The sequence below is a fragment of the Polyergus mexicanus genome, unplaced genomic scaffold (assembly GCF_030449975.1).
Source record: "Polyergus mexicanus isolate NDT 795.1 unplaced genomic scaffold, iyPolMexi1.0 SCAF_4, whole genome shotgun sequence".
NCBI classification, from domain to species: domain Eukaryota; kingdom Metazoa; phylum Arthropoda; class Insecta; order Hymenoptera; family Formicidae; genus Polyergus; species Polyergus mexicanus.
Window position 1 is genome coordinate 7,771,323 of NW_027223324.1, and position 24,145 is coordinate 7,795,467.

At 35.2% G+C, this 24,145-nt stretch overlaps 1 protein-coding gene across 3 annotated transcripts in view; it reads left to right on the forward strand.

Moving 5' to 3' along the window:
* Lilli (AF4/FMR2 family member lilliputian) overlaps nt 1-24,145 on the forward strand; it is a 228,358-nt gene that overhangs the window by 49,999 nt on the left and 154,214 nt on the right. The window contains exon 1 of one of the 3 annotated variants that reach the window (XM_070293986.1): nt 2,829-4,021. The exons of the other annotated variants lie outside the window; for them this stretch is intronic. Within the exon in view, the coding sequence (XP_070150087.1) occupies nt 4,005-4,021 (17 nt within the window). The 5' untranslated portion in view covers nt 2,829-4,004. Of the gene's footprint in view, nt 1-2,828; nt 4,022-24,145 lie in introns of those variants that run through there. 3 annotated transcript variants of the gene reach the window in all.

Below are 24,145 nucleotides of genomic sequence, written 5' to 3' on the forward strand. Positions count from 1 at the left end.
AGTATGCTACTGCATATATCTGTTGTATACAGGATGTCGAAATTAAAATAATATAAGAGAGAAATAGAGAAGAAACATATTTCTTGAAAATAATTATTTATATCAAAGTAGAAAAATATATAAATATATATATATTTTTCTACTATATATGTATATATAATAGAGAGAAAGATTAAAAAAAATTATGTGATTTTAAACATCTCAGCAGCTATACTACATCTTGTAGCATTATTTTTTTATGCACAAAGTCAAAATAATATACGTATGACGCATTTAGTATTAATAAAATACCTAGTGGTAAAGTTATATACTACTCTCGAAACTGTGGTCATCACAATTGTCTGATAAAGTGTTGTAGCTAAAATACAGGGTCGCCATATGTCAAGATATAGAATAAAAGAGAGACGGCATTTCCTGTTTTCGCGTTCCTTTGTCGTAGTGAGGTATTTCCTGCGCGCTCGAAAATAGATATAATATATTTACATAGTTGCTATATATAAATACTCGCTATGTGGTAATTATTTTTTATTACTATATATAATACACACAGGCGCATATATATATATATATATATATATATATATATATATATACTGGATAGCCCATTTTAATACATCCAGTCGAATATCTCACAAACCAAGCCCGGAAGAGAAGAATGTTTCAGACAAAAGTTGTTTGGTTTCGAGGGGGCCATAAGATGGTAACAATGATTTGACCTTGGAAAATCATTCGAAGGTCACGTGAAGGTCAACTTTAAAATCTTAAATAGAAACCCCCATTTTTTATTTAATATTCTTGTAGCTGACATCGAGAGCTTTCCAAAACACTATAATAAAGTATTTTTTCATTAAGTACTTTTTGTGTTATTTTATATTTGAATCTGACATATTTTGATATAAAAAATAAAATATTTCGTAAAATATTCAGTTTTCGATAATTTTACCGTAATACTTCTATGTACAGAATAATAAGACAAATTAATTAGTGCCAAAAAAAAAAACAAATAATTGTTTAAAAAAATACATTGTAAATAATTTTCTTAAAAACAATTTTTTTTTATACTAATTGATTTGTCTCATTATTCTGTACATAGAAGTATTACGGTAAGATTATCAAAAACTAAATATTTTACGAGATATTTAATTTTTTATATCAAAATATGTCAGAGTAAAATATAAAATAACTCAAAAAGTACTTAATAAAAAAATACTTTATTATAGTGTTTTGGAAAGCTCTCGATGTCAGCTACAAGAATACTAAATAAAAAATGGGGGTTTCCCGTTAAGATTTTAAAGTTGACCTTCATATGACCTTCAAATGATTGTCCAAGGTCAAACCAATGGTACCATCTTATGGCCCCCTCGAAACCAAACAACTTTTGTCTGAAACATTTTTCTCTTCCGGGCTTGGTTTTTGAGATATTTGACTAAATGGATTAAAATTGGCCACCCAGTATATATTCTCACATTAATATTATATAAAGAATATTAATAAAGATAGATGCATATTAAAGTCTCCTAATTAGATTTCTCTTAAGACAAGGGATGATAAAATTTTTTTTTTGTATTATAATTAATTAAAAATTCAAATTACTGCGGATTGAAATAATCATATCTTATATCGCCAAATCACCAATCTGATGCAACCAACTTCTTCCACGTTTACATTTTATATAAAGTAGAGTGCAAAATTTTTATTAAGATTCTTTTGTTCGCGTAATTTAGTATATGCCATTAATAATGGCGAAAATTATGTTTACCTTCGCGGCAAAAGACAGCTCGTTCATATATTCACCTATATTTCGTCGATACTATTATTTATACATATTTCTAATCTCGCTCTACTTCGTGTGACAGATTGTGCGACAAAATTGCGCGGCGCTCTCTTCCTGTTATCTTTTCTTTATTTTATTTTTGTTTTGCTACCGCGTATTCATATAACGAAGTGTAGCATAATCGCGTCGTGCATAATCGATTCGGTCTCCCGGCGACCGAACAGCGCGATCATTGTTTGATAATAGTGTCAGTGGAAAGTTGGAAGGGCTTAGAGGTGATCGAATGCTCTGACTAATTATCTAACCGAGCGAGGGTTGGATAGACGCGATAAGCAATTTATGTGCGCGCGTGTAGTATGGCTGATGGACCAAGTGTCCGTCGCAGACGGCTATTATCTCCTCCGTTTAATCCTCTCGTACTCGAATTATTCCTAAACGCATCAAAGAGAGAGAGAGAGAGAGAGAGAGAGAGAACATTAGAGTAACCTATCAAGTATGCAAAATATAATATCTTGTCTATTATTTATATTAAGCAAATTAATAATTTTTTTAAATTTAAATTTGAAATGTAGTATTATGATAATGGCATAGTGGCATTATGATTAAAATTTAAAGTAGAATTTTTCTTAGCGAAAAAAAAAAGGAATATACATTGCGTAAAAATTAAAATCTTTTTCATAAAAATTATTACTTAATTTAAATTCTGCGTCATTAAATTATTGTATATTTTTTTTTATAGTGTAACAGTACTAGACAAAGAAGTATGATTGACCGCGACAGAGATTATACACGGGTGGAACGATTAAAATGAAAACTTTGTATCGCGATTAAGGAGCGAGAAAGTTAAAGAGATCGCGCAACGCATTCGAGACAATGTCATGCGTATCGATTTACGGACGGTAAAATAGCCACCGTCAAACGATCAGCTGAGCATATCCGTCTACAGATGTCGCCCACGTGGGCAGGTGCGCTCGACCAATGAGCGAGCGCGATTGTCCCCCTGTCCCGCCGTCGTTTGGCGCTCCCGGTGGCACGGACAGTGATCGCAATATGGCTTCCGCCAGCGCTAGCGAGTGAGAGTACGTCCGATAAAAGGTGACATCGGGTCACGGCGAGATATTCGGGGGTGCGCGGGTGGCCGCACGCGTGAAAATCACCGTGCCGTTACTTTCACCGTCGCGCTGATTCGTGTGATCGCGTCGTTAGTGCCGTGAAACTTTGCAAGTGCGGCAAAACAATCGTTGTTTCCTGCGAAGGAAGACTTAGAAAAAGACGGACGGAGTATAGGAGAGACTATAGGACAGGGAGAGAGAGAGAGAGAGAGAGAGAGAGAAAGCGCGACAAAAGATCGTTGTACACGATACGTTCGAATCGAGACGTATCTCGGCTAATTTCGCGCGGTATATGAGACAACGATCGGAGCGAATCTAGACGCGCTTTATACACGGAGCGACGCTGCTCCGTGCAGTGTTGGCGAGGAACGCGACTCGCGGATTTTCGTCGATTGTCGATACAAATAAATCGCGAATCATATTCGGAGTGAGCAGCGAGAAAAAGGAAAACGTTACGCGTGAGAACTGTAATGTACCGAGTGTCTCGTCGCGAATCTCGAGCGGCATCGACAGAGAGCGCGCTACCGGTATACTCGGTGTCTCCGTGTGCGTGTGCGCGTATGTATACGTGCGGGGGTCGCGTGCGCACACAGGTAGCGGAGGTGTAGTAGGTGCACGTTCGGGCAACGACGAGCGCGGACGCATCGAAATAGCGCGAGAGGCGGTGAATGAGCGGCAAGTTGCGAACGCGCGCGACAAAGACAGAGAGAGAGGGAGAGAGAAGATACCGGTGAGAGACACACACGCGGGGCGTACGACGGCGTTTCGGCGCGGCGAGGCGACGTTGCCAGAGTTTCCCCCCCCCGTCGTGTACTCGGCTGCTACCCGCTACTACTACGGCGACACGAGAAAGAGAGAGAGAGAGAGAGAGAGAGAGAGAGAGAGAGAGAGAGAGAGACGAGGATACTGGCGGACAGGAGCGCGACGACGTTTACGCGACGATTACGGTAGTGTAGTGGTGCGTGTGATCGCGTCGCATCAACGAGAATCTAGACGCGCCGATTGTCCTCCCCGGAGGCTCGCGACCGAGCCTCGACGAGAGGATATCATGGAACGACGCCTGACGACGTACGGCCGTAGCGACACGTGACAAGCCGAGCCACAAGCCAGCGCAAGCCATGAAGAAGCCGCCACGGTGAGTGAGTCCCCAGCTTGGCTTTCGCGGTCGCGAATAATGGTATATCTTTCACGCTAATCTTCTTTACCCAATGCATCCGATCGTCGGATATTTGACCTAAGGATCCGCACGATCGTCTAAAGATACTTAGAAATTTTTAATGCAAGATTTTTTTACAAATAAAAAGAAATTAACTTTCGCGCATTTAATTAAATTAAATTAAAGAAGCGGTAAAAAATTCTCAAGCTTTCTATCTGTTTACGTGGAGACATCTTTCGCGATCGTTGTTAGTTTCGTTTCGAGTGAGAAAAAATGTGTTCTCGCGTTCTGCGGCGGTAATGGCGTTTTAAAAATGGAAGCGACGTTTGCGAGGAATCTTCGAGGGTTGCTCAGGGTGATACGGGGTCATTGATACGTTACTGCCGTTACAGAAGCGAGTACACATCCCCGTGGTGGTAAAGCGACGCGATTATGGGGGATGAGTCACAGAAGATTGACGCCTTGTTTATTGATCTTGATGCAGATGCATGGCGCTTGTTATGGTATCGTCGTTAGTGTCGTTACTTTATCGAAGGTTGAAGATATAAAGTGTAAACTTTATAAGCGGTTAAGGGGTTGTCGGAATGATTGTATCAGAGATTTTTTTTTTCCCAAGATATACTCTGGATGTGTGTGTGTGTGTGTGTGTGTGTGTGCCCCATTACTATCATAACAATTAACAGACAATTTTCTTGGTCAATTCGAAATCGATTCTTCCTCGTTGAAAATATTGAGGGAATTTTACCGTCTACTATTTTTCTATCTTTAATTGCCAAGAATGACTTTTAATTTCTACTCGTTTTAATTGGTCTAAAATTATTGACACTTTAATATTATTATCGCGAAAAACTTAATTTCAAATATTAGTTGGAATCTTTTAATTATCACTGATATGATAATAGCGCAACATCGTATATGTTGTAGTATATACGACGAATGTTTAGTATGCGAAGAATCTAGAGTAAATTGGTTTCTTCTGGACGAATTCATTAATGATGTATGAAGTGATGTATGAAGTAACTTAATCAGAAAATGTTAGTTATAGAACACGTCGCTTCGGATTAAAATAACATATACTGGGTGGCCCATTTTAATCCATCCAGTCGAATATCTCAAAAACCAAGCCCGGAAGAGAAAAATGTGTCAGACAAAAGTTGTTTGGTTTCGAGGGGGCCATAAGATGGTGACAATGATTTGACCTTGGAAAATCATTTGAAGGTCATGTGAAGGTCAACTTTAAAATCTTAACGGGAAGCCCCCATTTTTTATTTAGTATTCTTGTAGCTGACATCGAGAGCTTTCCAAAATACTATAATAAAGTATATTTTTATTAAGTACTTTTTGAGTTTATTTTATATTTTAATCTGACATATTTTGATATAAAAAATTAAATATCTCGTAAAATATTTAGTTTTTGATAATCTTACCGTAATACTTCTATGTACAGAATAATGAGACAAATCAATTAGTATAAAAAAAAAAAAATTGTTTTTAAGAAAATTATTTACAATGTATTTTTTTAAACAATTATTTGTTTTTTTTGGCACTAATTAATTTGTCTGATTATTCTGTACATAGAAGTATTACGGTGAAATGATCGAAAACTGAATATTTTACGAAATATTTTATTTTTTATATCAGAATATGTCAGATTAAAATATAAAATAACTCAAAAAGTACTTAATGAAAAAATACTTTATTATAGTGTTTTGGAAAGCTCTCGATGTCAGCTACAAGAGTACTAAATAAAAAATGGGGGTTTCTATTTAAGATTTTAAAGTTGACCTTCATATGACCTTCAAATGATTTTCCAAGGTCAAATCATTGTCACCATCTTATGGCCCCCTTGAAGCCACACAACTTTTGTTTGAAACATTTTTCTCTTTCGGGCTTGGTTTTTGAGATATTCGACTGGATGGATTAAAATGGGCCACCCAGTATAATGCACCACGATAATGTCGAATATGATTTTAAAAATATACTGAAAATTTAAGAAAAAGATGGCAGTAGTTTTAATATTGCAGTGCATGTGAGAAGTCATTTAATGATGAAAATATAGAAGAATTTAAATTAAATCTATAAAATGAAAATAGATAAACTATATTTTTAATATAATTTTATTCATACTTTATTCACGAACAATAAAATTACTTTAAAAAGTTTCAATTCATATATACATATTATAAAATTCAATTCTCTCTCTCGACACATGTAACGTTAAAAATAAACGTCTTCGCTGAGGAAAGATTTACTCCGAGTTTTTCATGAAGATTTTTATTTAAACTGTACACAGCACACAAAGATTTGTAATTTAAAATATAAATCGAATGCACGCTATACTAGTTAACGAAACTTGAAATCCGAGCTACTTGTCGCTCGTTCACGGGGAATGAATTTAATCGTGCCACGAGTTTTATTTCCGAGCCAACTTTCGACGCGGCGGAAAGCGCGCGGCGCGATCTTTAAAGCCGGCGAAGTGTCGAAGAGATGAGCGCGACATTTAGGAATTTGAGGGTCGAACTGGCGAAGCGACGAGAACGTTCCAAATACTTGCCGGTCGTCATCGGCGTCCGTTGACGAAGAAGCTGCGTAGGTCGCTAAAATTATGGAGCAGCAGGAATAAAGGAGAGCCAGGGCAAATGAAGAGAAAGAAAAGAATAGTTACTTGGGTATCGTTGACGCTGAATAATTCTCTGCGCGTTCAAAGTCCTTAATTCGTTATCGTTGTAGCGGTAATTTGACTATCCGTCACGTGGATCTGGACATTTTTCTTCACGATTCTTTTATCTTCTTCGTGATTCTTTCTCACGTTCGTTTTTAATCGCTCTCGTATATATCATAGTAAACGTAAAGCATGCAACAGTATAAAAAAAAATGTATTAAAGAGAGTCTATTTTATATAGAGATGGGCATAAAGATAATGATGTATGTAATACTTGGATAAAATTGTAATAATTGCTATTTATTTTTCTATCTCGTTTATTTAGCCGTGTTTACTTTTTTATGACTAGTGTATTCATTTTTAGAAACATGAAGAGTCAATATATCTCCTCTGCGACTCACATAAATTTAAAGATTGACATTTTACATATTCACAACTCATATATCTTTTCTTCCTTCTGTTTATAAAACGTGGAATAGCATTGAACATTCATTTCACTTTTTAGGATATTGATAATGCTCATTTAAATTGAAATATTAGCAATTTATATCAATTAATGTTCTACTTTTGAAAAAAAAATTTTTTTTACGTATTATTTATTTATATTCTATACTTGATCTTATTGGTTAATAGTATTTACTTTTGATATCCAATACTAGTCTGTGCATTTCTTTATGTTTTTATTGCGCGCACACTTGCATCACTTTCTTTTTTTCTATAATATAATGTTATGAGGAAATTATATGTCTTAGAGGATGCGATAAATTTTTTTATTTTATCTTGTCACTATCTCACGCTATCAAGCGCCATTCTCGAGGAGAGCGCTCTCGATCGAGAGACCAAGCGATGCACGCGACACCACGTAATTATAAATCTAACGCGCACGTTGTCAATTACGCGTAAACAGAGGCGGTCGTGCTCGGCGAGAGAAGGTGCTAACGAGTCGACGATTGTAAATCCTTTCGAAAAAGCGACTTCTCTTCTCTGTCTCGACGCCGACGTTTGTACGGCAGCATGTGTTATGTATTGGGTTAAGTAAAAAGTCATTGCGTATTTTTGCAACAGATGGTATTAGTTCAGTTTTGGCAGTACTAGAGTCATTCACACATATGTTTGTCATATATCATTTAACAGCTGACGGTTTAAGCTTCATTCTAAAAAAAAAAAAAATTGAGCGATTTGGTCGAGTTTTGAAGATTTTACAACAAGTTGAAGATGGAAGACCAAACTGTGTATTTTCGCCATATTTTACTGTTTTACTTCCGTAAAGGGAAGAACGCGCGTCAAGCTTGTGAAAAATTGCGTAAAGTTTACGGTGACGATGCTCTACAAAAACGTCAGTGCCAAAACTGTTTCAAGAAATTCCGCGCTGGTGATTTTGATCTCAAAGGTGCTCCTCGGTCAGGAAGGCCCACCGAGGTTGATGACGACAAAATAAAGGCATTGATCAAGTCAAACCCACGTTACATGACACGAGAGATTGCAGAAATATTGAAGATCAGTCAAAAAAGTGTTCACGTCCACCCAAAGAAGCTGGGATACGTAAGCAAGCTCGATATTTGGATTCCTCATGAACTCAAAGAAGTTCGTTTGACGGCGCGTATAAACATCTTCGATATGCTCATGAAACGTGAAGATAACGATCCTTTTTTGAAACTGGCGATGAGAAGTGGATTGTTTACAACAATGTGGAACGCAAACGGTTTTGGTCCCGACGTGATGATTCGCCTCAAACGACTTCAAAAGCAGAACTTCATCAGAGGAAGGTTATGCTCTCAGTGTGGTGGGATTGGAAGGGTGGTGTTTTTTGAGCTCCTACCAAGGAACCGAACAATCCATTCGGATGTGTATTGTCGGCAATTGGACAGTTTGAACGAATCTGTCATCCAGAAACGTCCGGAGCTCGTCAATCGTAAAGGAGTTGTGTTCCATCACGACAACGCGAAACCACACACATCTTTGGCGACCCGTCAAAAATTATTGGAGCTTGGATGGGATGTGTTGCCCCACCCAGCATACTCGCCTGACCTTGCACCGTCAGACTTCCACTTGTTTCGCTCTCTTCAAAACTCCTTGCGTGGAATAACGTTAAATTCAGATGAGGCGGTAAATCAGCACCTTGTTCAGTTTTTCGCCAATAAAGACAGGTAGGTCCTTCTACGAACGGGGAATTATGAAGCTCACCGAAAGATGGCAAAAGGTCTTCGAACAAAACGGAAAATGTATCATTGATTGATCTTTGTTCTTTATATAAATAAATAACTTTGAAAAACATACAAAAAATACGCAATGACTTTTTACTCAACCCAATATTTGCCTCGAGGAGTGTCTCGTGTAAATAATGGAACGAGTCGGATAAGCCTTCGATCCTATGCGTCGAAAGCAATGCACCGAAACGCATTGCGGATACAGGATTATTCTCTTTGTTTAATTTTCGAGAGAGAGAAGATATTAATTCTCTCTTCCCTTTCACTCGAATTTGTTTAAAATTTTCCAAAGATCCTTCAATGTTTATCGTGAATATAAAATTAAATATCCTAATGTATTATATTGCGAAAGTGATAATTCAAATATTGTGAAATAAGACAGTCGAATCGGCCAACATTGTTCCTATATCGCTCATAATATAAACGCGTACTCGAGGAATATTAATTTTATTTTTAACAATCGATCTTTCTCCCTCTCTCTCTCTCATTATCGAGACAGAGTTCAAGTCTTCTTTATGTTAATTCATTTAAAAATTTAAGGAATACTACTTCATTTGTATCGTCATAGTTTACTTTTTTTTTTTACGAAAACTATTTTTTCGCTTACAATTAGCACCGTTTCGATTCTTTCATTTTCACGTGTTTTCTCGAAAATTTTCACATGGCTTTGCGAGGGAAAGGTTATCGTTTCCATCGAGAAAAACCTGGAATGATAAAACTCTCGCGTACCTGCGAACTTCTTGAAATATGCTGCCAATATCTGAAAGAGCCGGTGCAGGAAGGGTCTATCTCCCTTCGTCTCTTCCCGGAGGTTGCATAAAGTATGTAGAAAATGAGCACCGTTTTACGTTTGATTTTATTGCTTACTCACCTCCCCCCCCGTACGCTCCGCGCTCGACGAACGTGTTTAGGGTGGATCTCTAAAGCGTTATCGCGAAAGAGGGTATCGCGAGCAGCGAGTATCCATAAAATTCGACCGTGTTAAGGCTAATTTCGCGCTCCTTATCCGATTCATTCTTGGATTACGATATTGTTGTAAATTGACCAATCAGTTCTGCCTATCGTTATAAATTATCGTTTCCGTATTAAGCTAAGTTTAGTTTAACGAGAGTAAAGCGAAAAATAATTGTAGAGAGCAAAGCGCGCGATAAAAATTTTATGAACGGCGAAATAAATGAATAGGAAAGGAAAAAAGAAAAAGAAAGAGAGAGAGAGAGAGACAGACAGACAATGCGAGCTCATAGTTTACGGAGCATGCATTTGCAACATATGTATGCGCGCGCACGTGTAAGCACGTTCGCATTTCCGGTCGATTTGTAACGCAGGGTAACGTGCTCGGCTGTTTAACGCGAAGCTGCATTACCTGTCTTTGTATTTGCAAACACGCTGTCGGGGCATAAACATCGGCCATGCGAGCTATGCAGCGTGTTGTAAGCATGTGTGTATTTATATGTATTGTATTGCGCGCATGTGCAACGTTTGTAGGAGAGAAATATATGATAATTACGGAACGGTCGACTTATGTACGTGCGCTATTGACGATAGAGTGCCGATGCCGATAGAAAACATATCGAAGCGATCGTAATTCAAGATAGCTTGATCTCAAAAAGAAGGAAACAAGAGAGAGAGAGAGAGAGATTATTTATTCGAGAAGATATTATACTTAGAAAGATAATTATTAATTTTTTTTTTTTTTTTTTTTTCAAAATATTCCTCGCTCGAAGATTGTCATCATTAAAAAAGAACATGATTAAAAAAAGAATCGCTTTATTCTAAAAATATTGAAATATACTTTCAACATCACATGATAATTTTTCATATATATATATATTTTGTATGTATATATGTTTTGTGCCTCTTTAAAAATATCTCTAAGTAAACATTTTTTGTTTTGTTTTGTTTCAAAGCGCAGCAAAGAAAAATAAATTGCGAATAACAATTAATATTTATCAATTTTGATTGCGCATTTAAATACAGCATTAATGCTATCTTTAGTATAATCACAATAATAGGTTTGATCACAACATATCTATCAGATATCAATATAATAGTCCTATTACGAGCGAGATTATAGTCTCGGTGTCAATAATTATACTGGGCTATTGGTCCGGTGGGTAGGCGAGTTACTGCTTTCGCAGCATCGCGATTTACGAGATAAAACCCGAAGTGGATTATCTCGCTCTCGTTTCGAGATGAAGAAGCAGCGCCCGCAAGCGGCTATCTCGCTCCATCGAGTTGGTTATTTTATCGCTATTTTGAATTTCATATTAGCGCTAATGGAGCATCGATCGCGCGCGCGCGCGCGCGGAAGTGTCATTAGTTATTAAAAATTTATTAGCGCGCGCATAACCGGTTACCTGAATCGTGTGAGATTGTGTAGAAACCGCGTTTAATTCCTGTTACGATTAAGGTTGATTGGATAAATAAACATCTCTATCTCACAGCGAGAATAATAATTAAAATGGATGTGTTATTCGTTGCGTCTCTATAATTATTATTAATTGCGTCAATTTTTTTATCTATCCAAGATCACATTAATACGGCAGCGACAAGGCATATTGATTCGTAGTAAAAATTGACTTGTTTCGGAATATATTGGCTACTTTTTACACATATGCGTATCGTCACACACACACACACACACACACACACATTTATGCGTGTCTCGTCCGATTTGAAGTTCGATGTCGTTCTATCTTACTCGCGCAGTGACACTCGCTCTTCTCTCTGCTCGATAACTCGACGATAAAGGCTGCGGCTGACAACCCATTTTGATAAAGGCCGTCCCGACTACCCATCGGACGTTGTTGTCGTCGTCCTCCTCGTTCTCGTCGTTTGCAATTTCAGGAACTCAAAGCCGATGCCGCCACTGAACCAACAATCGAATTACATGGCGATACTATCGAGGTAGGTTAATCGAAGAGTCGTCGTCATCCTAACTGCTATCTTTCGATTAACGCGACGATGAAACGCGATCGACTCCTTTATTACGAAAGGATCGTTTTCTCCGAATCGATAATCGATTCTCGCTCGATTATTTCCAACTGTACGAAAAAATGATGGCGATTTATATAGGATTGTTTTCGGCTTTGAAAAAGTTTCAATTTAGGGAAGGATTCAAGGATATGATATCTTTGTTTAAAAAATTTTTGAAAAACGATATTTTAATAATATATGTTCAGTAAAATTTCATACGCGTTAAATATTATTGAGAAGATTCTAATGTCGAGAGAAGAGAATGATATTTTTTTTTAACGCACGCAAATATCCGACAATTTTTATGATACGTGACAATTCTTTTTATGGGCTGCGCGCGAAATAAAAATCCGACCGTGTCACGGACGTGTGAGAAATCGTTAAGAATCCAGCGAGGACGTTATCGCGCGATCTACGGGGTGATTCGCGGAAGAAAGACGACGTCGGTGGCACTACGTTGCCGTCTTTTCGAGCGATATTTCACCATGGAGAAGAAATTCCCGTAAAACTGTGAAATAGAGAGTGCAAAGAGGCGGTTTATGAGAAAATGAGAGAGGAGCCAGGGGGAGAAAAGGGAGAGAAGCAACGACACGTGCGCTACGAGACCGTAATAGAACTGCCTGCTACTACTTTATTATCGATACTTTATTGTCCGATATGAGAAAGGAGGAAAATTGGATACATCTTTCGAATACGTGGAATGAAAATGTCGTCATCGCGAAAATATTGAATTAACGTCACTGCAAGTATTAGATGTACAACTTTGCTGCCGCCGTTTCTTTCCCGAAATTCGAGGCTTTATCGTAAAAAACTGATTATACATTTTGAAATTGCTTGTTGAGTCACTCCCAATGATCGTGCCAATTCTGTTTGACTTTGACTCGAGTCTTCGTTAAGTAACGCCTCCAATTCTGCATCTTCGAAAACCTTCTCTCTTCCACCGCTATGCCGGTCTTCGACGTGAAAATCACCGTTCTTGAAGCGTTGAAACCACTCACGACACGTTCTTTCACTAATAGCGGCTTCACCATAAGTATTTGAGAGCATTCGATGAGCCTCAGCCGCAGATTTCTTCGTATTGAAGCAGAAAATTAAAACCTCCCGCAAATGACGAGAATTTGGCTCGTAAACTGACATTTTCAATCGAGAATAACTTTACGATGCAGATACAAATCGACTAATGTTTCTATGGGGTTATGTTGACAGATGCCCAAGTTTATCGCATGACGTCTATGATCTATTTATTTCGACCCCTACTTACCGCTAAAGCCATCTATAGGAAAACGGCGGAAGCAAAGTTGTACACCTAATAATTTTACTAAGCAGCAGTTGGCACGGTAATGGAATTGTCTTAATTATTTCTTAATTATTTCTGTTTAAACTTAGATACATTTGTAATTTCTATAATCTATAAGCAAGCTTTTACAATATTTCGTAATATCGATTACACGTGATATGCAATGCGACGAGAATCGCGATGGAGGAGACAAAATGAAAGGCAGAAGGAGCTCCAGTCGGTATTGATTCCGCGAGGGACATTACGCCATGACAATTATGATATTTTATTTATCCCGGCCACTCGTTCTCTCGACGGCTCTATAATATTTGCGAACTGTCGTGCGTGCAACTTTTTCCGTACGTCTCGCCGGGGATTCCCGCGTCTTCTCCCGTCTCGTTCGATGCACGTTAATTCCCGTTTTTCTGATCGCTCTATATCGGTGTCTCCTTCCCTCAATCGTACCAATATCGATTGTCTCGTGCGAAATTTCCGTGGAAAAGAGAGGACGAGTCTCTTATTCGGACGTTGCGATAATATTATAGCGCGATTACGCGCTTTTTTTTTTTTTTTTTTTTCAAAATAATATCAAGAACAATCATATAAACGATATGATACTTTTGTGGCAAGAGAAACTTGTTCAATGGAATTTACTCATTAGTTTGAATTATCAATCTTTACGCAAGAAAGTTTTTTTAATTGCGGAAAGATTAAATCTAAATTGATTAGAGATTAATGAATTATTCTTAAGATCTAAATCATTCTTAAGATCTAATAAAGATTTAAATAAAGCTTTCGCTTTCTGTTCGAATATTGATCGAATTGAAACGTTACTTTTGGATTGCTTGTTCAAAATAATTTCTTTTGGACGTTTCGAAGTTTTACGTCTACTAGAAGTTATTTATCAATCGCTTGGAAATTGCACCTCGATGGCTTTGGCATGCTGTTTTGATATGCCCATTCAATAGTTTCTATTTATTTAAATAGAAATAAAATAATTGTTTACGATTTAAATGTCGTCTTAGACAGCTTCTCAAATATAGACAAATGTCCAAATGGAAAACTCCAATTGTTCAGAATTGTAAAGAAAAGTCACTACACAGAATTATATATTGTATATCGAAAAGTTATCAGGTCAGAATAATTTTCTTTTACAATTATTCTATTATTTTGAACAACTATTTATATACTTTTTTTTTTTTTTTAATAATATTTGGGAAAAATTTCGACATTATTTTATGAGCAATGAAAAATTCACGTTTCCGACCGAGTAATTCTAAGTTACTCCATGATGAGTGTCTTGATCCGTAGCGATAAAGTGTAGGCGCAAAGGTCGATAGCAGCGAAGCTTTCGTAACCTTTAACTCACGCGCAGATGAAGGGGAGCAGCGTGATTGCAACGGCACGGATTATCGTATTCGCTTTTAAATGAACGTCCCCGAAACATTGCGCTTTCTTCGCCCATCACGAGGATCGATAAGTGTTTGCTCCCGCTACCTCCTTCTGGCTCCCTCCTTTTCTCCCACTATTTCATTCTCCTATTATATGGTATACTGTATCCCAACTCGATTATAATTATCACTTCCGCTCTCGCGCGTGTCATTGTTCACATTGTCATCAGTCTGCAATTGCGAACTTTATTTCCGCAAGAGAAAGATTTTTTTTTTTTTTTTAGAAAGCATAGATATTAATTACTATGATCTATTTGCATTTGTAATAAGCTCGGGAAAAACTTATCGAATTACTATCATATATTGTGTAATGAAATATTATTATATCATAATTTGTCAGATGACGTATTGATATAAAAATTGCATTTTTCCTTTGATTTCCGTAAGAGATATTTATATCAAAATTAAATTAATTAAATGTATATATAAACGTGATTATTTATCGCACGTATTCTATAGAAATAATTAATGCATTCGCGATGGCGATAGAAAGAAAATTAATTAAATCTCCCATCGATAGTCAATAACGTTTTTAAAATTACCGATAGGCTGTAAAGTTATAAATAGATGGCTGTGACGCTTTGATTTCGTAAGGATGATATTCCTCCTTCGTTTTCCCTTCACGACGGGCGAGGTAAGTCCCAAAATTTGCATTCTCCTTGAAATAAACTCGTTAGACCCGTGACTTGAATTCTGCGTAAAACGAAGCATGTTTTTCAGACTCTATTTGCTTCGTAGATCCGATTACTTGCGATAGGCCACAAATGCTCAAGGAATTTAAGAACATAGCTTCATCAACCGATTTGAGCAATATTGAAGTATTAAAAGAGGAAAGTTCTCGTAAATCGGTTTTGTATTAGTTTATATAAATAGAGTTGTGTGTATATTTTATAAAAGTTAAATCATACAGGGTGACCCATTTTAAAGGACACACTCAAATATCTCAGAAACACTGCGTTAAATCGAAAAATATTTCAAACAAAAGTTGTGTGGCTTCAAGGGGGCCATAAGATGGTGACAATGATCTGATCTTGGAAAATCATTTGAAGGTCATGTGAAGGTCAACTTTAAAATCTTAAATGGAAACCCCCATTTTTTATTTAGTATTCTTGTAGCTTATCTCGAGAGCTTTCCAAAACACTATAATAAAGTATTTTTTCATTAAATACTTTTTGAGTTATTTTATATTTTAATCTGACATGTTTTGATATAAAAAATAAAATATTTTGTAAAATATTCAGATTTCAATAATCTTACCGTAATACTTTTATGTACAGAATAATGAGACAAATCAATTAGTGCCCAAAAAAAAAAAAAAATTATTTTAAAAAATACATTGTAAATAATTTTCTTAAAAACAATTATTTTTTTATACTAATTGATTTGTCTCGTTATTCTGTACATAAAAGTATTACGGTAAGATTATCAAAAACTGAATATTTTACGAAATATTTTATTTTTTATATCAAAATATGACAGATTAAAATATAAAATAACTCAAAAAGTACTTAATGAAAAAATACTTTATTATAGTGTTTTGGAAAGATCTCGACATAAGCTATAAGAATATGCAATAAAAAATAGGGGGCTCCATTTAAGAAATTAAAGGTGTCCTTGACTTGACCTTAACGATGCCATCCAAGATCAAACCAATGACACCATCTTATGGGCCCCCTTGAAGCCACACAACTTTTGTTTGAAACATTTTTCGATTTAACGCAGTGTTTCTGAGATATTTGAGTGGGTCCTTTAAAATGGGACACTCTGTATGAGAAAAAATACAAGTAATTTGACGGAAATATCTGACGGTATACTTTAAAATGAAATTACAACATATTATTAAAGAGATGAAAAGAACGTCTAAAGTATTTAGTAATACTTAAATATTTTTTTTTTCCCACAAAAAACAGATTTCTATTATCTGTGGTAATAAAGTTTTAGGATTATCCATTTACGCCTCTAAACACAAACGTATTATTTGTACAAAATAATATACATGCTATTGCATTGCTGTAGAGATGCCAAGAAATTTTTAAGAAATCAGTTTCATGATAAAGGTTTCATTTTTTTGATATTGATATTATATATTTATAATAATATTTTATATTATTCTTAATATTAATTTTAATAACATAATTAATAACATTTCAATATCTTCAAATATTCAATGAAATTATGTATTTTATATTATACGGTTTGTATTACAAATTATGCGTGTTTTCTTCTTGACATTTGTGACACATCTACTTGTAAAAAGTAAATCGATTTCATTTTGAAGTGAGAAAGTCATTTTCAAGATTAAAATTGTTTGAGTCGGCGAAAAAGTTTTCAAAGTTGCGCATTTCCAGCTACACCGACGGAATTGCCTGAGGCACATCGAAATGCTAAAAGGAATAAAAAAAAAAAAGGCAGGTAAAAAGCCGCCATTTTAGGGCTATATTGTGTTAAAATAAACACGGCGTTGAATAACAATGTGGCGAAAAAATCTTGCGAGTAACAAGTTTTAATATTATATCTTTTTTATCTATATTACTTGTTTTTTATCTTTATTACTTGTTGAATATTATGTATCCATGGTATTATGATAATTTTGTCCACAGAATATAGTCATAAATCTTTGATAGCTTGAGAAAGATTGGCAAGATTGAAGATAGTTCGACATATCCGCGCGCGCTTACACATAGACGCAAGTATGCGCAAGTATGTGTGTGTGTGTGTAGATAAAATTAATTTAATACAATATTTAATTGAGATGCAATTAAATAATGCACGTTAATTAATTTTTCTGCCGATGGTGCAATTAACGCGTTAAGTTTTCAGTTCGTTCGATAGCGGTAGAATATTGCGAGCTCAGTTCCGTTTTTCTTTCGCAGACAAAAGCTTTTTCATTATCATTGTTATCTTTTCTCCCATCATTCAAAGCTATTAGAAATTATTGACTTACTGACAACGATCTTTGGTCCGAGAAAGCAAAGAAGTAATTTGTAAGATCTTTTTTTTTTTTTTTTTTACATAAACATTAGGATTTTTTACAATTTTTATCACGCGCGCGGTCATTAACTGATAAAATAATTAAGCTATCAGGAAAATGATAAGTCAAGTGTATTACGTATTTTTTGCTTGGAATACAGTTTTACTCTCATAGACTTAGCTCGTGTATAACAATGAAAATTTCCATTTATTTGTTTATTTCAATATTCGTTTCCGTTTTTTATCTTGTTTGTAAAAGAATATTGTATAGAAAGATCAACTATAATTTTCACTAAGCGATATATCGACTTTTATCACTTTCGAAAATTGCTTCGCAGAATTATCTTGGGAATTCCACGCGGATGATCTTAGAATCAAGATTAAGTGCGAATAAAGGTCACTAAGCCGGTCAATTATCTTTATGAGGAATCTCGTCGTTTATCGTATAACAGGCCAACGATTCCAGCACAAAGAGAAAGGGAAACACTCATCTTCGCTCGATATACAGTGATAATATTATTGCCTTCACTCTCTCTCTCTCTCTCTCTCTCTCTCTATTGTACCAGTTTCCGTTTTTCCCCTATTTTCCTCCGATGCCCATCGGCGAATTGTGCAAACGATTCCTCGTTTCATATCCATAAGTATTATACCCGTTTCGAGTGATACAATTTCGTGGTAATGTCGGCTGTACGGCCGAAGGGTCTAGGAAAATAGAAAAGAAAATCATCGAAGAGAAAACCGTCGCAACTTTTACGAGAGACGCAACAGTTTGACTTTAGGAACCTCAATACTCTCGTGTTTAAATTCTTGTCAATTTATATGAAATAGAAATGCACAAAAAAAAAAACTGTCCTCGCAATGTCCATAGTATCGATATCGACCATTACAACATTGTTGTTTTATTTAATAATATAAAATAAAGGCAATATCAATAGCTTTTTCTCGCGTTTAAGGGGAGTTGAAATATAACCCATGGAACGAGCTTGTTCCTGTAAATCTAAAATTATAACTATTCTATGTGAAAAAAAAATATTTCTCAATTCATGCAAATAAATATTCCTTTATCAACAGAACTTTCGTACTACGAGATAAAATATTTCTCCGGGATTATATATAAAAGAGAAATACATAAATTAACATTTCAATCTCTGGTATTTATTGAAACAAAATGGATAGTTCAATTATTATTGGCCAAAATAATTCTCTGTAAAAAATTTTATAAATATTTTTCGTAATTTTGTGTAGATAATTTTTTTTTTTTTTATAAATGATTGATATTTTCCATAAAAATATTTTAGAATAATTTTTGAAATTATACTCAACGAATTGCTTTGTTGAGAAAAGAACTCTATAGAGAAGCTAATTCTCTTTCATCCGATCAATAATTAAAATTATGCAAATTTTATTTAAACTCGGATTTAAATTAATCCAAAAATAAGATGGTGTGAGAATTTCTCTATTTATAATTATTATAATATTATGTGAGATATATTGAGGAATTACACAAACATTTCGACGATCGTAGAATAATTCAGCTTAATCGATTTCTAGTTAGGTACTAATACTTCACCTCTCTACGAGCACTCTTAGCACCCTATTGCACATCCGCTTCGTCCTCCGTCTCACTAACTCCTCGAACTAGAACGCTTGTTATCGAAAAGAGTTTCTCTTTAGTGTTTTATCGGTCTGGAAACATGTTCGTTGCGCTTTCAGACAACTCACTAGACAACAATTTTGAAACAAGCGACCTTTAATTAACACCTCGGTACCATAACGCTGATATATCTTGTACATACCATACAAAACGGACGGTTCACACGATGTCGCATACGTTGTCTATATATTTAAATGTCAGCTAAAATATGTGGAAATTGAATGCTTATTATGGCTATTCATTAAATTTTAAGTTGACAGATTAACGATAAGATACCGCTGAAGCTAAATTAATTATCTTCCATTTTAGATCAATTATAATTAAGAGCGCACATATATGCTTCGTATGGACACTTCGTCGATTAATAAATAAACATAATTATTAATGAAAGCCGGAGATCAAGAATGACTAGATATTCGAGATATTAAAAATGATATTTACAAGGAAATTGTAGGTAAAACAAGAAACCGATTCCTCTTTGTCGCCGATATTGGCATATTCATTTATTTCGTGTACCGTTTAACAGTATACCTATTTTTTAATCAATATACAGGGTGTCCCATTTTAAAGGACCCACTCAAATATCTCAGAAACACTGCGTTAAATCGAAAAATGTTTCAAACAAAAGTTGTGTGGCTTCAAGGGGGCCCTAAGATGGTGACAATTATTTGACCTTGGAAAATCATTCGAAGGTCATGTGAAGGTCAACTTTAAAATCTTAAATGGAAACCCCCATTTTTTATTTAGTGTTCTTGTAGCTGACATCGAGAGCTTTCCAAAACACTATAATAAAGTATTTTTTTATTAAGTACTATTCGAGTTATTTTATATTTTAATCTGACATATTTTGATATAAAAAATAAAATATCTCGTAAAATATTCAGTTTTCGATAATTTTACCGTAATACTTCTATGTACAGAATAATAAGACAAATTAATTAGTGCCAAAAAAAAAAACAAATAATTGTTTAAGAAAAATACATTGTAAATAATTTTCTTAAAAACAATTTTTTTTTATACTAATTGATTTGTCTCATTATTCTGTACATAGAAGTATTACGGTGAGATTATCAAAAACTAAATATTTTACGAGACATTTAATTTTTTATATCAAAATATGTCAGAGTAAAATATAAAATAACTCAAAAAGTACTTAATAAAAAAATACTTTATTATAGTGTTTTGGAAAGCTCTCGATGTCAGCTACAAGAATACTAAATAAAAAATGGGGGTTTCCATTTAAGATTTTAAAGTTGACCTTCACATGACCTTCGAATGATTTTCCAAGGTCAAATCATTGTCACCATCTTATACGGCCCCCTTGAAGCCACACAACTTTTGTTTGAAACATTTTTCGATTTAACGCAGCGTTTCTGAGATATTTGAGTGGGTCCTTTAAAACGGGACACCCTGTATGTCGGATAATATCGGGTTTCTCAAATTTTATGCGCACGATTCTATGTTTTATGATATTACTTATACAGATCCTATTACGCATTTGAAATTCTTCATACACTCTTTTGAAAAATCACATACACGTATCTCGGTATTATAAATTTATATCCTGTCTCATATTTTTGCACTCTGCTTTAATCATTAAGAAAACAGAAACTGTTTATCATAATGATGGTAATAAATTTATAAGATTTTGTATCCTTTCAATCTTCGAGATATATACGCAATTTTAATAATTCATCAGCGCAGTATTGCAGCATATTCGGTATTCTTTAAGATTTAAAAAATACCGAAATATACATTTATATCTCGATAATTCATCGTTTATTAAAGAGATGCTCATCCGACAGCGACGTTACCGTTCAATGCCGATGCAGTCTACAAGCTGTGTCTTAAGGATCGATTCTAATTAGTCGTTACATGAAAATCGCTCGTTCCGCGCCCGCGAAAGAGCACGTGGTGCGACACGGCGTGCATCATATAGAGGGCGTAGTACGTGTGTATGTATGCGTGCGAGTGCAACGAGTGCACTTAGCCGTAAAACATGCCTTGAGCTCGTTTTTCCGCAGGCTCGTGCTGGGCAACGTGAGAGCCGCCGAACACGTTGGGGCGATACCGGGAGGCTGATAAAGCAACCGCAACGCCATTATAAATATATAGCGTCGTTAACATACATACGTTGCGCCGATAACGCGATAACCTATAAATAGCCGGCGCGCGCGAGAGTGGTCGGGAGGGGGAGGGGGGAAAGGAACGGTGTTGGGGGGTGGAAAAATTTTTTTTTGTCCACACATAGGTGGTGGATCTCGTCTCTCCCTCGTCGTGTCCGTGTAAAAAAGAAGTTGCGTGCCGTGTTTTTACGTGCGATAATTCTCGACGGCTACAGGCAAAATGAGACATTGTACGTTTGTCTGCGCACGTATTTTTCTTTATGATGCATCTCATGGTAATGCGCATCATAACAATAATACTACAAATATGTAGATAATTATTTTTCTTTATATTTGTGCCGTATTTTATCCTGTCATATATCGATAGCTTGAAACTCGGGAAAAGAAAGAATGTGCTGTTGTTGAGTGAGAGCGATTGCGCGTTCTTTGTTCTGTTGATCGAAGAACTTAATTGTGAATGGTGTGGAAATCCTTTTTTTCTTTTTAGTTGAGATTGTGTGTTTATGAATTTATTACGAGCATAATATAATGTCAACTTTTTAAAAATATTGATTTAAAATATTTGGATACAAGTTCATCGATCTTTTTCGAAATTATTGTGATAAATATAATATTAAGGGTTGTTAAAGTTCTCCGAGATATATCGCACAGGAAAAAATATGAAAACATTGCACAGTTGACAAGTATGTAAAAAGAATTTTGAGTTTTAATATTAATAATTGACTATTTTTATCTTATTATTCTCTCCCTGCCGCTTTTAAAAATGGGTCAGAATAATATACACGAACGGAAAGAATTCTCGCAAATTAAATTAAATCGAAAAACTTGCAATGAATGTAAATACTGAAATGCGCACACAGGTATAATTATCTCTGTGCTTCGTCAGGTTTTGTGTGCGAAATTAACTCTTCCCGCGGAACCAGAGCTAAACCAGAGTCGGTGTGAAAAGGTTCGCTTTCTCCCTCGAGTATAAACGAGATGGGGGTTGTGTCACGTGTATATTCAGCGACGGTGCGGTGTAACCCTCGTCGTAATTTGTAAAATAAGTGGCCGCGCGCAATATCGTGGCCTTCCAACTCGCTCGGGCTCGCCAACAAATTTCCCAGTTATATATTTGCAAATTATTATCGACCTGTCGCGCGCAACGAGGAAATAACACACTGCGAAGAGTGCATGTAGATGCAAGCACCGACACATTCGCTTTCCATGGTATGAAATAAAACTTCGATGAAAGATATTAAATTCATTGCTCGAGTTTCTCTCCCTCTTTTGCATAAAAAAAAAATATTGTAATGTGTAATAATCTTTTTTTATCATTTCATTTTTTCATTAAAACAACAATCGTTGTGACATTGATAATTGTTTTGTTGTCGCGCGTTTGGGAAACATATCGAATATATTATAGTTATTCAAAGATATATATGCATTGTAAAAGATATTTAGCCGATGGTGTTAAAATTCCGCGGGAATAATTCATAATAATTGATTCATGATTGACGGGTTGGATCTCGCGCGACGCCAATTAAAATTATCCGCTTCTAACGTTAACAAAGTCGGGCCCGGTCGTTTTCGCTTTATCGAGCTGCATAAGCGTGTTCACACGGCAAAATGTAACTCACTGCACACCCGGTTCGAGAAATCGTTCCGGTTAACGGAGGAGAAAGTCATTTTCGACTTTGATGCGTCCCGCGTTACGACATCTCTTCTCATAGTTTAACTTACGAAACTAATTTCGTTTATATTACAAAGTTATGCCTTTTTGGCACACGGAAATGTTTCTTTTCAATCTTAAATAAATTTTGTTTACCGGGAAAATGATTTATATCATGTTTTCTCTATCATTACGTAAAGTTACATAATAATTTTTATTTTATTTTCTAGCCATATCTTTACTAATCATTTTCTGAAATTTCGCTCTCTTCGAAATTCTCATAATTTATGGAAATACTTTTTCTTTTAAATTGACGCATATTAGTTTCTATACATCTTACATACAGGGTGTCCCATTTTAAAGGACCCACTCAAATATCTCAGAAACACTGCGTTAAATCGAAAAATGTTTCAAACAAAAGTTGTGAGGCTTCAAGGGGGCCATAAGATGGTGTCATTGGTTTGATGGCATCGTTAAGGTCAAGTCAAGGACACCTTTAATTTCTTAAATGGAGCCCCCTATTTTTTATTGCATATTCTTATAGCTTATGTCGAGATCTTTCCAAAACACTATAATAAAGTATTTTTTCATTAAGTACTTTTTGAGTTATTTTATATTTTAATCTGACATATTTTGATATAAAAAATAAAATATTTCGTAAAATATTCAGTTTTTGATAATCTTACCGTAATACTTTTATGTACAGAATAACGAGACAAATCAATTAGTATAAAAAAATAATTGTTTTTAAGAAAATTATTTACAATGTATTTTCTAAAATAATTTTTTTTTTTTTTTTTTTTTTTTTTGTACTAATTGATTTGTCTCATTATTCTGTACATAGAAGTATTACGGTAAGATTATCAAAAACTAGATATTTTACGAGATATTTAATTTTTTATATCAAAATATGTCAGATTAAAATATAAAATAACTCAAAAAGTACTTGATGAAAAAATACTTTATTATAGTGTTTTGGAAAGCTCTCGAGATAAACTACAAGAATACTAAATAAAAAATGGGGGTTTCCATTTAAGATTTTAAAGTTGACCTTCACATGACCTTCAAATGATTTTCCAAGGTCGAATCATTGTCACCATCTTATGGCCCCTTTGAAGCCACACAACTTT